This window comes from Pseudorasbora parva, chromosome 22 (genome assembly GCF_024679245.1).
Source record: "Pseudorasbora parva isolate DD20220531a chromosome 22, ASM2467924v1, whole genome shotgun sequence".
Taxonomy (NCBI): Eukaryota; Metazoa; Chordata; class Actinopteri; order Cypriniformes; family Gobionidae; genus Pseudorasbora; species Pseudorasbora parva.
Window position 1 is genome coordinate 4,877,184 of NC_090193.1, and position 16,828 is coordinate 4,894,011.

The following is a 16,828-nucleotide window of genomic DNA, read 5'->3' on the forward strand; positions in this document are numbered from 1 at the left end:
CTTTGAACCCTTGTGACTTACCAACAATTAAATGTTTCAGAGATTTTTCGTCAATGAAATGAAGGAGAGTGACAACTGGTGCACTAAATCACCGCATTATAATAATGCAGGCGGGGAAAAACATCAGCTATGTTCAAACAGGTAATGATTATAACGCTTCTGAACCTGACTGGTTTTCCGCATTAAGAAGTGCTTTTGAGTATTTGAATGATATTCATTGACTTTTATAAAAACATCTTAGCTGACTCAGATATTTGGATGCATGTTACTAACAAAACCAAATGCGGCAAGCAAAGAAAATGCAAGATGTTTAGGTAGCTTCTCCTGAAACCACAGGAAAATCACACGTGATGAAATGAGACTGAGCTCCTGAATGCCTCCTAGTGTTTAAAGAGACGGATATATACGTGTATGCAGTGGGAGTTTCCCAGAGCTATTAAAACACACTATGTGTTCCTGCACGTCACATAATTGAGCCTGTGAAGGAGCTTATGGAAGCTTCTTATGTCAGACAGGACACAAAAATATACTTTCAGATATTTGCATGCTTGGAGAAAAATGAGGGTGCACCTTATTTTATAGTGTGTGTACTTTCAGTGTACTTACTGTACCTGGTTAATATAAAGTAATGTGTTACGGTTAGGTTTAGGAGTAGGTGTAGTTATTATAATTATTACAATAAGTGTATGTACATTCAAAAACGTGCAGCCTTAAATGAAGTAAAATCAACTTGGATGTTTAAGTCATTTCAACTTAAAAAAATGAGTTGACTTGTAAAAAATGTTTAACTTAATTTGATGCATTAAAGCAATGTAAAAACATATGATGTCATTGGCTGTTTTTCACAATGTGGGGGACAGGATTGTGAAACAAAGTGCTACCAAAAATGAGCATGTTCCGAAACTCGTCGTCTAAATACTTTAGTTGTACTCTATCCAGAGCCTTTGTGAATTACTTGGATATTAATAAAAAAAAAAAAAAACTATTTTTAGCTGTTAACTGTCAGGGTTTATTGCCTTTTTTCCTATAATTTGAAAGCTTAAACACTCACAACTAATCATTTAAACAAAAAACAACAAAGTCCTTTACTGTACTTTAAATCCTTTAAGTTAAAGTGTGCTTCATTTTTATGATATCAACTTCAAATTTTCGGAACACAACTTTGTTAGACATATGGCTTTGATTTAAAAAATGTTTAGTTAAGCATGTTTGCCTTACAGTAAACTTAAACGTCGATAACTTTTCATTTTTATTGTAGACTTAAATGCTTTTCTCTTTAAAAAGAGACCAGCATTAGGTCTGTATTTAAGTTCAGATCTGTATTCAAAAAGTTGAACAGGTTAAACATGGTTACCAGATCCATTTTAATGCCTCTTAGCCCTTACAGTCCTCACCAGTCTTTTTTTTTTTATTGGATTGACGGTGTAAAAGAGGTGGGGAATCATTAGGGATGGTGGTTGCAAGCCGGGCTTGAACCTTCATCAGCCACATGAGCCACTCGTGTGCATAAAGATATCCCTTGTGTCACCAGAAACATCACCAACTAATAAAAAATGAATGATTTCAGTTTATTTTGTCATATAGTAAATTACTAGGGCACTCGTGGGCTTTATTGCAGAGGTTATGAACTGTGAGAAAGCCAGGCTTTTGCTTACACTGCAAACAAATAATGTTCTTTCAGTGTTTCTGTCTTGTTTTCCAGCACAAATATCTAAACATTCTTAAATCAAGAATACATTTAATGGAGAAGCAACATGACTGAAATGATGAAGTCTTGTTTAATGAAAAAAATTAATTAAGTTTATGCTGAAAAAACAAGAACAAATGTCAATGGGGTCAGAAAAATACACTTAATTCTCACAAAAACTCACTTAGTTTTGATACATTTCTTTAGAAAACAAGACTTTATATCTTGTCATTTGGCTTCTCAAGTAAATGCATCTTAATTTAAGAATTTTTAGATGTCTGTACTGTGAGTAAGAGTATATTGTTAACACCGATGACACTTTGTTTATTATGCTTGTATTGTTTTATTGCTCTTCTTTGTTGCCGAGTAGTTTCAAACCTATATTTAATGGAAATGATTGAAAAAGATAGTTTGTTAATGTATTATTATGATGTAATTGAAAAGTACTGTATACTAATTAAATTGTATAAACAAAATAAACATTTAAAGTCAGAAGTGTTCAATAGTATTTTTTCATCTTTAGTATTAAGATTGTTGCATTTAACGGGTATTAGAATCAGATTGTTACACTTTGAATCTTAAACAAAACCAAACATGAGGCCAGTGAAGATTCACAGCACTACACAGCTTTTTAAATAGCAAAAGACGATGACACTAGGATAAGCGCCCACCATTGGTCCTTGCATCACTCCCATCTGTGCTCCTCCTGCTTTGTCATCAAATCCACCAGCCATCTGAGACGCAAAGTTCTGAAAAAGAGCAAAATCATTCGGCCTTGTCAGAATGAAAAACGTAAATACAATTCACAACTCCACATATTCCTTGAGGGAGATAAAGATAAACACATTTTTCTTCCGGGAACCAACACATCACAATATCCCTCATTTAAATAATGAATATGCAAATTAAAGGGGTGGGGCCTGGTTGAGTTAGTTAGTAGTGTGTTGAAACTGGTGGTTATGGTGAGGGGCGGGACATTTCCCAAACTCACTGAAAGCACTTGACCAATCACAACACACTGGTCCAGCCGACCAATCAGAGCACATTGGCCCTCATTTATCAATCTTGCGGGCATATATGTTGGCGTAAGATTATGCTTACACTCCTCTCACCGCCTGATTTATGAAGCTGTGCGTACCTCTGCAATCCAGGTGTACACAATACCTGCCCTTGATAAATGCCGCGGCTGAAAACGATCGTCATTAGAATAACACGCCCCTATATATTCAAGTCTCCGCCTCCTCACGCCCTCATTTTACGGCATGGACACACGGAAGACGACAAAGAAGCGACACTTCTCCGACGTGGAGATCGGGCGCGTCTCAGTCATCTCACTAGTCCACTAGTCCATCGAGACCATCACAAGGGAAGTGGAAAAAAGCGAAATTGTTTTTTTTGGGGAGTTTAAAGAGTGGGAATAAAGGCACCCAAAAAACTAAATATGGACCCAAATTACGAGTACTGTTAATAGTGTGGAGGTTGAGAAGCGCACTCCAGCAGTTTAAAGCTGTTTGGATGATAAATTACCATCACAATGCATTATTTTACAGCACGTTTTGAAACAATTAGCATTTAATTTCGTATCACGGCACATGTATTGGGGTGTACGATAGGATGATATGGAGTAGCCTCCATTCATTCACATTAATAATTGCATGACAATTTGTAAGATTCTTTTTATTATATTATTATGATTTTTATTATTAATGACGCTTATAGTTATTTAGAAGAAGAATGTCATTATTATTTATTTTATTCATATTTAAAAGAAGAAGAATGTAATTTTTATTATTTTGTCAGTCTGAATTATTCAGTCCCAGTCCGTGCGCAGCTGCCGTACAGGCTCGCAACTGGAGGAATTCATCAAATGCTTTGGTATAGTCACACAAATTAAACATTGAAGTCTATGCTGCACAAAAATAAACACTGAAGTTTATAATTACAATGTTGTTGTTGTTGTTTTTTACAGTGGGTCATATAGACCTAGCATATCTTTGTCAGTGCGTTTTGTGGTGTTAGGAAATGTTTTTCTGCGCATTTTCACACTAACTCAAACGTGCGTACACCACCTCCTGAGCTGGCATGGATTTGAGCGTGCCGTACACCAACATCCATATTAATACATTTCAAAGTCACCGTGGGCTTGGGTTTACGCAAGGTGTACGCTGGAAATTTGGTGTACGCACTTTTGATAAAAGAGGGCCATTGTGCTTATCAGAAGGAGGGGCTTCATAGAGACAGTAACCTGAGAGACTGGGAAGAGATGAACAGCAGAAATGGAGAATATGGGGAAATAATCAACATTCAAACAGGAAAAGCTGCTCTAATACAGCCCATAAACAACAACGAGGCACAATATGGCCTCTTTAATATAAGAGAGATAGAAATGAAGGGTGTTTAGCTATGTAATCCAGACCGTCTGAAAAGGACAACTTTTCTGTTTTCTGTTTCCCCTCCTTTTTAATTTTACATTAAATTTTGCTCTGAGAGCCAACAATCTCTCTCTTAGCATTTCAGTAGGTATCATCTCATTTAGGGTATTTAGATTTTACGTCAGATAAAACCATAAGGAGACCGGCTGTGTATATAAACCTAAAAAAGACTTACTCCACCGAGGCCTGGGGGTCCGTTTGGGCCGGGCGGTCCAGGAGGGCCGGGGTTTCCAGGGGTTCCCGGCTCACCATCTCTGCCACGAGGGCCTGGACTTCCCTAAACACAGACAATCAGCCCTATGTCAATGTCATTCATCTGAGAGTAACATCCAGTGCCAACTGTGTGCTAAACAAAATGCATCCATGGCCCATTAGCTGTCAAAATAGTAACATTAGTGAAGTATTATTTTAGGACTATAATAAAAGGTGATTTCAGGTCCACTTAGACCATATTTGCATGCACGCAATTTCTTTAGAATTTAGACCAAAAACTATAAAGTGATTGCAGGACGCTGTACACTACAAACAAATGATGTTCTTCCTCAGTATCTATGTCTTGTTTTCCAGTACAACTATCTAAACATTTTTAAATCAAGCTACATTTCCATGAGAAGCAAAATGACAGATGATATTAAGTCTTGTCTTCTTTAAAAAAAAAAATGAGTTGGGGTAAGATAAACCATCTTGTTTTCCCTTTGAGTTTATTTTTCTTACCCTATCGGCAGATATATTTTCTTGAGTAAACTCGCTTCAATTTAATGATTTCCCCCTCCAGAAAACCGGATATTATTTAGCTTCTCAAGTAAATGCATCTTGATTTAAGAATGTTAAGGTGTTTGTACTGGAAAACAAGACAAAAACACTGAGTAAGAAAATAATATTTTGCAGTGAAGACATAACTTATGTTTCTTCTCTTATAAAATGTCTTTTTGTCTGTGTGCACGGCCCTTTTCCGTTTGTTATCGTATCTTTTAATCACATGGGCTGCCAGGAGCACAACAGGAAGTCAGACAGGAAGTGAATCGCACCTTCTCGCCCTTCTCTCCTCTCTCTCCACGCGGGCCTTGTTCTCCTGGTGGTCCCTGTTAAGTAAAGGAGGGTAAGTTAACAGCGTGCTGCTAAAGCAAGACCAGAGAATCCCAAGAATGCCAAAAGTATTCCTACCATCGGGCCGCCTGGTCCCCTTGGTCCCACAACCTGAGGGAAAATCAACAGAACGTCAGTTAATGACTGGAAGAGGCTTTACCGTTTCAAACAAACACCAGAGGAAGATAAAGAGCCACAGAATCCACACAGGAATCTGGCAGACTTCATTAGTGCCATGCCCATGTTGTGTTGAACTGAACGAGAACTGCACCATGAATCTTTAAAAGATTGTGATCTTGATTCAATGAATCACGCAATTCCCATTCCTCAAGGTAAAAGAATCGGCTCTATGTCTATCAAAAGTTTGAAGTACTGGTATAAAAGTTTATAGTTTGGATATAAACACTGATGTCTACTGCAGCATGCAAAATAGAGCAAGTCGCCTTTTGAAAGTTGAATCTTCAAATAAAGATCCAACGTTATGCCAGTAGGTGGCAACCAATGATTGTTAAAAATCATTTGTCATTAAATCGCTTAGTAAAGAGATTTGTTCAAAAACGCAGATTCATCCAGTAATGAAACAAGTCAAGTCTTTATGAGTGAGTCATTTCATTCAAAAAAAATAGCTTAAGCTAAGCTAGGAATTAGGCATTAGTTCAATTAGGACATTTAAGTAACTTTTATAACTTTTATAAACTTTTTTAAAATTTTTTTAAAAAAAATTACTATTACATGTTCTTGGGGCCATATTTTAAGATATGCTAGTTTAACTTTCTTTCAGTTAAAATGACTCAAATAAGCATTTTAGTCTAGGACTAGCTTACGCTTTGTCTGTGAAACCAGGGGTAATTCAAAGTTATTTTTTATTTATTTATTTTATTTAAATGGACTCTTTTGTTCAGCTGTCTATTCAGAATTGTGGGAGAATCTTGATCTCTAATTTAAACACACACAAAAAAATGTCTTTCAGGGTGAAGCAGCTAACACACCTCAAGTGTCTCTGCAAAAGCACACACACACACACACACACACACACACACAAACACACACACACACACACACACGTCTGGTTCACTATCTTTGTGGGGACTCTCCATAGACATAATGGTTTTTAAACTGTACAAACCGTATTTTCTATCCCCCTGCACTGCCCCTTTCCCTAAACCTACACATCACAGGAAACATTCTGCATTTTTACTTTATCAAAAAAAAAACTCATCCTGTATGATTTATAAGCCTTTTGAAAAGTGGGGACCACTGGCTGGTGATCACAGGTTTTACTATCCTTATGGGGACATTTCATCCCCACAATGTGATATAAACAATGACACACACACACACACACACACACACACACACATACACACGCACACACACACACACACACACACACACACACACACACACACACACACACACACACACACACACACACACACACACACACACACACACACACACACACACACACACACACACCTCTGACATTAATGATAAAGGTTTGAAGCTTACATCTGTTATGTCTCCTGGTTCCCCTTTTTGTCCCTGATGCACAATGGGGGGAAATATTAGAAATATTAGAAGATGTTAGTCCACATTAAAGCAAATATTTCTTTAAAATAGCAATAACAACAAAAAAACACTACAGCAAACACTGACCACTTAAATGATTATCACAGCCAACAAAAAGATGTTTACATTTTTTTTCCTAACATTAATATTAAATTATGAAAATGTTAAAATGTCAATTTTTGTCTAGATTATGCAACTATTATGGGAATATTCCATTTTATCATTCTGCAAACATTAAATAGTAATGCTATTTTAAATGTTATCCAGTTTTTAAAAAAAAAATAGATAATCTAATAGAACATCTAACAAAATGTTCCATGAACGATGAATGAATGTTTTAACGTCAACATTTTCAGAATATTATTAAAGCGATTGTTTACCCAAAAATTACCCCATGATTTACTCGACCTCAAGTCATCTTAGGTGCAGACGAACACAATCAGAGTTCTTTCAAATAATTATAATCTAATAATTAATTATATAATGGCAGTGGATGGCAGCCCAAAATGTGAAGCCCAAAAAAGTGGGGCCCAGGCCACTTTTCATCCATTATAAAAGTGCTCCACGTGACTCCAGGGGTTAATAAAGGCCTTCTGAAGCTAATCAATTGGTTTCTGTGAGAAAAATATCCATATTTAAAACTTAGAAAGTAAAATATGTAGCTATCTATTTCTAGAATGGATGGATGAACTTTTTTGGGCTTCACATTTTGGGCTGCCATTATAAAACTTGGAAGAGCCAGGACATTTTTGGCCCTACTTTATATTAGGGGGACTTAAGTACTATGAACTCACATCAAAAAAATAAGTACAATGTACTTACTGTGTTCAAATTGTATTGCAAAACACCTTTGCTGATACTGAGGTGGGATACGGGTAGAGTTAGGGACAGGTGTGGTGATATGGGTCAGTTTAAGGGTTAGGTGCAAGGGAAGTGCCAACTGTGCAATTACAAATGTAACTACAGGAATTAATTACAGACGTAAAATTGCATGCAGGTATTTTTATAAGTGGGTCCAAATTTTTTAAATATAACTCTGATTGTATTCGTCTGAAAGAAGAATGTCATATACACCTATAGGATGACTTGAGGGTGAGAAAATTATTGGGTAATTTTCATTTTTGGGTGAACTATCCCTTTAAAATCTTTGAACAAACATTATGAACATTTGTTCAAAACTTTGAGAGCACCCTGCCAACGTGTCATAACCAGCAAATTTGAAATAGCATTGTTCAGGCGAAACACAACAGCACACACACATTATGCCCTAAATGACTGACGTCTGCTCGCATTAACTAACATTTCAGACCAAACACAGGATGAACCTGAGACTTAATCATCACCTACAACACAGTCAGATTTTCAAACAGACATTAAACACAGACTCACCTTTGCACCTGGCAAGCCTGTTATTATGCATGAAAGATAAAAAACAGAGTGTTAAAACAGCATCATATTAAAGCATTGAGCTCTGTGTTTGTTGGCAGAGCCTAAATCACTTCACAGCTCAAATAAATAAGAGGCCATATCCAGTTCGTTCAGCTCTGAATTAATCGTCTTGAACACAATCTATATTCAGGCATTATGAATATAATGTTTAAATCACTTTTTGGCCTGTTCATTTTGATATTTCCCAAAGGCAAGAGAGTGCTCTGTTTACCAGTGACATAGATTTTCAGACTTTCGGTGGCTATATATTCACATTATAATGTTTAAACCCTTGTATATAAAGTCCAAATGTTCCCACTGGACAAAAGTGTCATGTTTTGTCTTTTGCAATGCTTGTCGATGGATATCATGAGCGGAGTTATCAAATAAAATAAGTTTATTTGAGTACATGAGTAGTTGATTAGCAAGAATGAGTCTCCACCAGTTAATGTGAATTCATTGTCCGATTAAAGCAAGTCACTCAGATTTCTTAGGAAAATTGTTTATGTGATGATTCTTGCACATTTCTAACTGTACTGCTATTGTTTGCACTGAGAATCAGATTACAGACCATAATCTAGAGACATCACATTGGACTGTTTACTTTTACTGAACTGTAAATTATTTATGCATGACTTGATGATTATTCATGAGTCAATTTTGTGATGTCCGAAAAAACAAAACAAAGTTTGTCTGCATGGCACATGAACGATAACCAGAATGTAATCACTGTCTGTTAATGGCTCAGCGTGATTTTAAAGGACGTCAAAATTCACCCTCGTGGCATTTCATAATAGATCTAAAATATGTCTTGTATATGCAGGATCTGCATCCAGCTGTAAACCACTTTATCAAATTCGAGAGATAATACGAAAAGTTCACAGTTTACCCATATGTGAACCGAGGGCGAGCTACAACCTGCCACTAACGTGACAGACAGAGATTGGTGTGCCGTTCACATCTGACCGCGGGACACGATAGCAAATACTGAGAAACTCTCCAAAGGCTTTGATCTGAAGCAGATGTCAGCGGCGGGAGGCTGATGCACCGGCCCCGCATATTCGGTATTCAGAGAGAAGATCAGGGCTGCGTTTCCCGCAGACGGTCTAAGCTATCAGGAAACCCAGGTCAGGTCTATCTGCTAACGGCTGAAGGACGATGGACACAAATATACTTCGTTGCTTGCTTTCTTTGTGAAGAAAGCAGTACTTTTGTAAAGTTTAGCGAGAGAAACGACTCGAAGCATTAAGCCAGAGATGAAACTCTATACCGTGTCTGTTCAAGTGAGGTTCCCTCTAAATGATTCCCATATGTGTCCATCACACTCCTGCCGCCAGTGATATCCATTCCAGACAAAGCCAACTCTGTGTCTTTAGTTGTTAGTCTTTTCTCATTTTTCAAATTGTTTGTTGGGTCGTTTTGAGTTTAACTTTAAAAAAGGCATCCATAAATTGTTACGGTGCTTCTTTTAAAAAACCCAAATCCATCAAACAAATATGAATACACATGTAATTTATTTATAAAAGTGAGAAATAAATAAATTACGACCAGGGGAGGAGGGCTGGTCAGCGGCACAGACTGGACAGCACTCCCCGAACGGGATATCGGGTTTGGCACAGTCTTTCAGCTCCTCGCAGATGATATCGTCGCACAGGACCGAGCCGGTGTCGCAAACGCAAATGCGACAAGGCTCGGGTTTCCACACGTCCTTGTCACTATATAACTGGCCGTCCTGCGTGCAGCTGCCTGGATCTTCTGTGAGGAGCGTGAGCAGAGGAAGAGGAGGAGGAGGAAGCAGGAGGTGGGTGGAGAGTTAAAGCACATACGAATCACTGTCAAAAGGGCATTAAAACTCTATGATTTGGATTTAAAATCCCAAGCCATAGAAGCTTCATGATTAGTGTAACATAGTAAATCATATTAGTGGAATGCATACAATATAAAGCATGGGTGAGCGATATACCGGTAGACACAATTAACCGGTAGAGATATTTGGACTTTAACTGCTGTTTAAAAACAAGTGATATTAAATCGTTGAAGCGCAATAAGAAGCGAAAGAGGACTCATTTCTCCATGCGCATGCTCTTTAAGAGACACATACACATGTGTGAGGACAGATCTTTTTGCCAAATAATTGGCCTTCAATGGTAAATACACAAACCTAAAATTAACACTCCCAAGGGCTAGATTTTATGTTTCTAGTTTTTTAAATTTTTTATGGATTATAACAATGCAACATTGTGAGAACATGAACGTAAACAAACGTGAACAATGCTCAGGACAGTTGACGGGCCAGCGATGCATCGCCATGAATGTTTAAGCCTTGCTAATTTAAATATTCAAGCGCAAGAAGACGCAGAAGGGAACTCAATTTGTTACTAGCACGCAGTGTGGGAAGTTTTCTGTGCGCAAACATCCAATCCATGTTCCCAGTCTTAGACAATGTGCAAATGGTAAATGGACTGCATTTATATAGTGCTTTCAACACACCCATGGCCACCAAAGCACTTTACATTTTGCCTCACATTCACCCACTCATTCATACACCGACGGCGGCGTCCGCCATGCAAGGCTTCATCCAGCTCATCGCGAGCAACTGGGGTTCAGTGTCTTCCTCAAGGACACCTCGACACTTGGTCAGGTGGAACTGGGGATTGAACCACTAACCTTCTGGTTTGTAGCCAACCTGCATGAGCCACCGCACTGCAAAAAAAGCTTTTCTTACTTAGTATTGTTGTCTTGTTTCTAGTCCAAACATCTAAAATTTCTTAAAACATGAAGTATTTACTAGACAAGCAAAAGTAATTGTCTTGTTTTGAGAAAAAATAACTCAAAATTAAGAGAGTTTTTGCTTAAAATAAGCAAAAAAATCTGCCAATGGGGTAAGCAAAATAATCTTAATTCAAACAGAAAACTACATTATTTTACTCTAAAAAGTTACTTTTTTCCTAAAACAAGACAACAAGTTTTACTTGTCTGGTAAATGTTTCTTAATGTAAGAATTTTTTGATATTTTGACTAGAAACAAGACAAAAATACTAAGTTAGAAAAGCTTTTTTTGCAGTGTGAGCTGACTCCTAAATACTGAATTGAGCTCTCTTTCATATCTTCTTGCGCTTGAATAGACATAATTAAACCAAATTATGTCAAAATGCCCCTCTTGGCAAGTATCCAAAGATAGCTGGTTATGTCTTAAAGGGTTAGTTCACCCAAAAATAAAAATTCTGTCATTAATTCATCACCCTTGTGTCGTTCCGAACCAGTAAGAGCTTCGTTCATCTTCAGAACACAAATGAAGATATTTTGGATGCAATCCGAGAGCTCTCTGACCCCTCCATAGACAGCTGTTTATTGAACACTTTCATGGCCCAGGCTGTAAGACATTGTTAAAATAATCCATGTGACTCCAGTGGTTTAACTTTAATTTTATGAAGCGACGAGAATACTTTCTGAGCACAAAAAACAAACCAAAATAATGACTTTATTCAACAATTTCTTCTTGTCTGTGCCAGTCTCCTGCACAGTTGACACAGTAAATACAGCTCAGCTCTTGTTAGTTACATCAGAGCTATGCCAGAACGCTGGCTTACCATTGGCCGATGCTGTTCGCGTGAACACCACGACGCGTGTGTGTGATACTATTGCAGGAGCTGGCCAACATCAACAGCGTATGAAACGTGAAGAAATTGTTGTATAAAATCATTGTTTTGGTTTGTTTTTTGCACTGTAAAAAAATATTTAGAAAAAAAGTTACCTGGTTGCCTTAAAATTTTGAGTTCATTGAAATTAAAATTTTGAGTTAATACAATGACATTTTTTTGAGATTCGACAAGCTTTATTAAAAGACTATTAAAAGATTTTGTAAGCATATTAGGTAATAATGTGTGTGTTATTTCTGATGACGGAGTGAAACATGCCAAATTGTGCTATTTTCATGATTTATCACATATTTATCAAAATTTTTATGTGATTCAGATACAAAAATATTTTGAGTTTCTATTTATTAAACTAATTTCCTTCATTGTATCAACTCAAATTTTTAATTTCAATAAACTCAAAATTTTAAGGCAACCAGGTTACTTACTTTTTTAAGTTAAACCAACAAAAACCACCACAAATTTTTTACAGTGTGTGCACAAAAAGTATTCTTGTCATTTCATAAAATTAAAGTGAAACCACTGGAGTCACATGGACTATTTTAATGATGTCTTTACTGTCTTTATGGGCCTTGAAAGTGTTCATTAAAATGCTGTCTATGGAGGGGTCAGAGAGCTCTCGGATTTCATCAAAAAATATCTTCATTTGTGTTCTGAGGTCTTACAGGTTTGAAATTAAGTGAGGGTGACCAATTAATGACAGAATTATAGTCACTGGCCAGTGGGCTGGTGTGGCACAAAGGCCCTGCTTATGTATCAAAATGTCAGCCTTAGCAAGCACCCTAAATATACAGTCAGTTATGTCTTAAGTTAACAAACAGTTGAGAAAGAAAACGCATGTGTAACAGTTAATGTATCCATACATCAGGTCTTAAAGTGACAGCAGCCTAATAAACCTGCTAAATAAGCCGTTTGTTGTTGTTGTTTTTACTTTGGCTAGTATTAGTATTTTTGTGATATTGAAATTGGTGACCAGAATTATGATTTATTTATTTTTTTAATCACATAAAATTCTTATTTAAAGCAAAAAATAACTATATATATATATATATATATATATATATATATATATATATATATATATATATATATATATATATATATATATATATATATATAATTATTGTGAAATAAAATACTCATTTAATGACATAAGATTTTGGTCATATCGCCCACCCCTAGTAGAAAGCATTACATTTGAGGTTTTCTGTGCAAAGGAACCACCTGATAAATGCATCATCCATATTTGATGTCATCGTTACACTTATTCAAATGCAAACCACAAGATGGCAGCACAAAAACTGATATCAATGACAGCAGATAATTAACAATCATTTTAAAGTCTGATGAGGTCAGTTCACATTGCCCTGATTGACTTCTGCCCTCCGCTGTGACACTTCCACAACCTGTCCAGATTACTGATAAATACCACACAAAGCCTACTGAATAAAGATGAAATGAAAGCCACTCTAATATCAGACACAGCACTTTGTATACTCAAATTCTTTCAGTCTCTCGGTAGCATGTCATTCTCTCAAACTCATGGATTTCCCTGGAAAAATGTGCAGTGAAGAGAGACCGAGAGGAATCAAACAAGCACTGTTTGTTTGCCTTACAGGCCTGTTTATTTTCTGTAAATTCCAACAGACCCCATATGGTGATGAATGATGCCTTTCTGAACAGTAAAGACTGAGCAATTCACAAGCTTTTGCCTAATCTAAACAGCAGGCTCAGGAAGTGTGTGTGTACGCTGCCAGTTCAAACATGCCAGAGAGAGAGAAAGAGGAGAACGGACAGCTTTCACTCTCACACACGCTTCAGGCCTTCCTCACAAAAGTCTTCCTCTGATTCTCTTTCTAGCGCCATGCTCTGCTGTTTGAGCTACAGGAACGCAACCGTGCGTGCAGGGTTTTTTTAAAGTGGAAAATGGACGAAAACTCCAAATTGGACACAGGTGAGGGGAGGGGTTGTTGTCTTTCCCTTTCTCTCTTTCAAACCTTTGTGCAGGTTAACGTCCGCACATAGGAAAGCCACAGGCCAGTCTGGACACTTCTGCAATATGTAAAATGATTCCTTGACTGATGGTTTAACAAATGGACCCAGACGAGCCGATCCATGACCTGCTCACTATGAGGAAACACTCATATGCCTCTCTGCTACAGTAACCCAATTGTTCGCTTTTGCTCAGATTTCTCTCTCTCTCTCTCTCTCTCTCTCTCTCTCTCTCTCTCTCTCTCTCTCTCTCTCTCTCTCTCCCTCCCCCTCCCTCCCTCCTCTGCCTAATTGGTTCTTTTCAACAGGGTTTGTACAGATACTTTAAAATGAAATTCCAGGACTTTCAAGCACTACTTTTTAGTTTTTCAAGGACTTCTAAAAAAGGTAAATAGATAAATAAAAATGTACTAATAAAATAAAATGGTACAAACAAAGTGTAGCACGTACAATGACAGTGGTGATGTTACCATTGAAAGGGTACTATGACAAATAGATCGCTTTCCTTATTCACTTTAGTAGATGTTTTGACTTGTTTCCAGTCCACATATCTAAAAATTCTTAAATCAAGAAGCCTTTACTAGACAAGTAAAAATAGTCTTGTTATAAGAAACGTTTTGTTTTTTTTAAACAACTGAAATAATCTGCCAATGGGGTAAACTAAACGTTTGAAGCAAAAGATTCTAACTGATATTTATTCTCCAGTAAATATATGATTGACCTGAAGAAGGAAGGCTTTATCATATATTTGTATATTTATATGAGCAATATCAGTTGCTCATAGTCACAGGTGAGAAATATGTACTATTAAATGCATTAAAAATGTACTTGAGCATGTTTTTAGTACAATAGAAATATACTATATTGCATTTTAATACATTTAATAGTATGTCTTTTTCACCTAGGTATATCTAGATCAGATAGTGAAAAGATTATTTTATCAGAAAATGTAACTAGTTTGCCTTTCAATAATTCAAGCACTCTTCGTGTAAATTTTCAAGTTTTCCACAATTCACTTTCATATGATCATTAAATTATGACAATATATCTTTTTACTTTGCTTAAACTTTGCTTAAAATCATCAAAATATGTTAAGCAATTTTCAAAAACAAAAAAATATATGTTATACAAGATTCAACTATTTTTCTAAGTCAGTTTAATGTAATTTATGGTGAAATTACTTAAACATCCAAGTTAGTGTACTTAAAAATTTAAGGCAGCAACTTTTTATTGTACAGTGCAATCCAAATTCAAGGTCTTTAATCACCTTGCACGAACCCTGTTTCAACTTTATTTTATTGTCATTTTTTACTGCCTTTAAAAAAAACTCACAGAAATATCTTCTAATTTGTTTACTGGCAGGCTTAGTTCCCCTTTAATTCAAAAATATCGTCAAAGGAATGTGCCTTGCAGAATTATAGTAGCTGCCTCTGTCCTTTAGATGTTTTTCCAATAGCTTTTTGCCAGACAGTCTTTCCTTCTTTCCCTGGACTATCGTAGCCCCTGGGTAATTTGGGAAACAGATGGAAGCACTTTAACTGTATGGAAGGGTAACAGTAACTCTGGCTGAGGCCCACCGCTGCTGAACTCAACTACTGATACACCTCTGAAACCTTGCGCTCTGGATGGGCGAAATAGAAAAGGGGTGCTTTCTGAATCCCTCAGATCAGAATTCTGACAATTCAAAGGTGTTTCGAGCATCTGCGTTTTGTGCAAGCCTGGATTCGCCCCGGTGGCCCCTGACAGCAGAGGAATGCGCTCTTTTAGGGCCCGACCAGCTGAGCCTCAGGGCCATCAGGAGGGCTTCAGCCAGCCATCAATAAATAAAAGAACCGTCAAATAAAACAGTTGCGCAGTAAATAAACCAGTGCTGCGCATGTGTGTGTGTGTGTGTGTGTGTGTGTGTGTGTGTGTGTGTGTGTGTGTGTGTGTGTGTGTGTGTGTGTGTGTGTGTGTGTATTTGAAGGCTTTAGAAATGTCCCGCAGGTGTCTTGATGGATGAAATACCCTGAATACCTCCAGACTCAGTATAAACACATTGCTTCAGAAATGCCCTAAATAGGCTAATAAAAGAGAAAAAATCTGTTCATCACCGATTCAGACTCATAATAACTTATTTACGTGCTCTAGCTCTTTTTCTTTGTTTTGTATTAAAAACGTTGTAGTTCAAATACACATTTGCCACAATATCTTTGTCAAGCTGTAGTTGCTTTCATTAAGCCTACTATTTACGCACGCACTTGCGCTTAAAGTCTGAGAACACACTTTTCTGACACTTTTGAGAGTAAAATTAGAAAATGGTGGGCAAACTCACGGCCATCCTCCTCTTGGCATTTGACAACGGCCAAAAATGCGACTAGTGTTGCTACAAATAGCAGTAAAGTCCTTGAATCCGCCGACAGGATCATGTCTAAACTGCAGACATGCGGCGTTTCAGGAGCAGGAGAGAAAGAGCTCGGGTTTAGTGTTTTCTCCTAGTGACGGGAATGATGCATTTAGTCCAGAATGGTAAACGATGAAGCGCCAAACTCCTGCAGAATCTCCGTGCGGACTGATCCAGGGGCCCGCAGGTTTGAGTCCATACAGCTTTGAATGGAGAGCCGTATTTTCGGAAATAAAAATCCACCCCTTTACCCCCCATGAAGGTGAAATCGGAGAAGCCCCCCCCCCCCCCCCCCCTCTCTCTCTCTCTCTCTCTCTCTCTCTCTCTCTCTCTCTCTCTCTCTCTCCTCACGCACCCATTCTTTAGGAGTCTTACTCAGAGACGCCAAGAAAAATAATCATTTTCTCTTCATTCTGAAAGAAAACTTTATATGGGATACAGGGATCTAATATGATCTACAGTCAAATATGTAGCTACTGTACTTAAAATAAGCTGCAAAATATTAGAGTGAATATTAATGTATAATATCCAGTATTCAAGATTAATTAATAAATATAAAACAAACGATAATGAATAAATGTAAAAGATAGCC

At 37.2% G+C, this 16,828-nt stretch overlaps 1 protein-coding gene across 2 annotated transcripts in view; it reads right to left on the reverse strand.

The window, feature by feature from the left end:
• col2a1b (collagen, type II, alpha 1b) overlaps window positions 1-16,431 on the reverse strand; it is a 65,125-nt gene extending 48,694 nt beyond the window's left edge. Inside the window, exons 1-8 of one of the 2 annotated variants that reach the window (XM_067431667.1) lie at window positions 16,168-16,431; window positions 9,754-9,960; window positions 8,167-8,183; window positions 6,718-6,750; window positions 5,284-5,316; window positions 5,148-5,201; window positions 4,295-4,396; window positions 2,359-2,436 (exon numbers count right to left, since the gene is read on the reverse strand). In XM_067431667.1, the coding sequence (XP_067287768.1) occupies window positions 2,359-2,436; window positions 4,295-4,396; window positions 5,148-5,201; window positions 5,284-5,316; window positions 6,718-6,750; window positions 8,167-8,183; window positions 9,754-9,960; window positions 16,168-16,261 (618 nt within the window). In that variant the 5' untranslated portion in view covers window positions 16,262-16,431. The remainder of the gene's footprint in view (window positions 1-2,358; window positions 2,437-4,294; window positions 4,397-5,147; window positions 5,202-5,283; window positions 5,317-6,717; window positions 6,751-8,166; window positions 8,184-9,753; window positions 9,961-16,167) is intronic. The other variant, XM_067431668.1, reaches the window with a different exon arrangement.
• Between the last annotated feature and the right edge of the window lie 397 nt (window positions 16,432-16,828).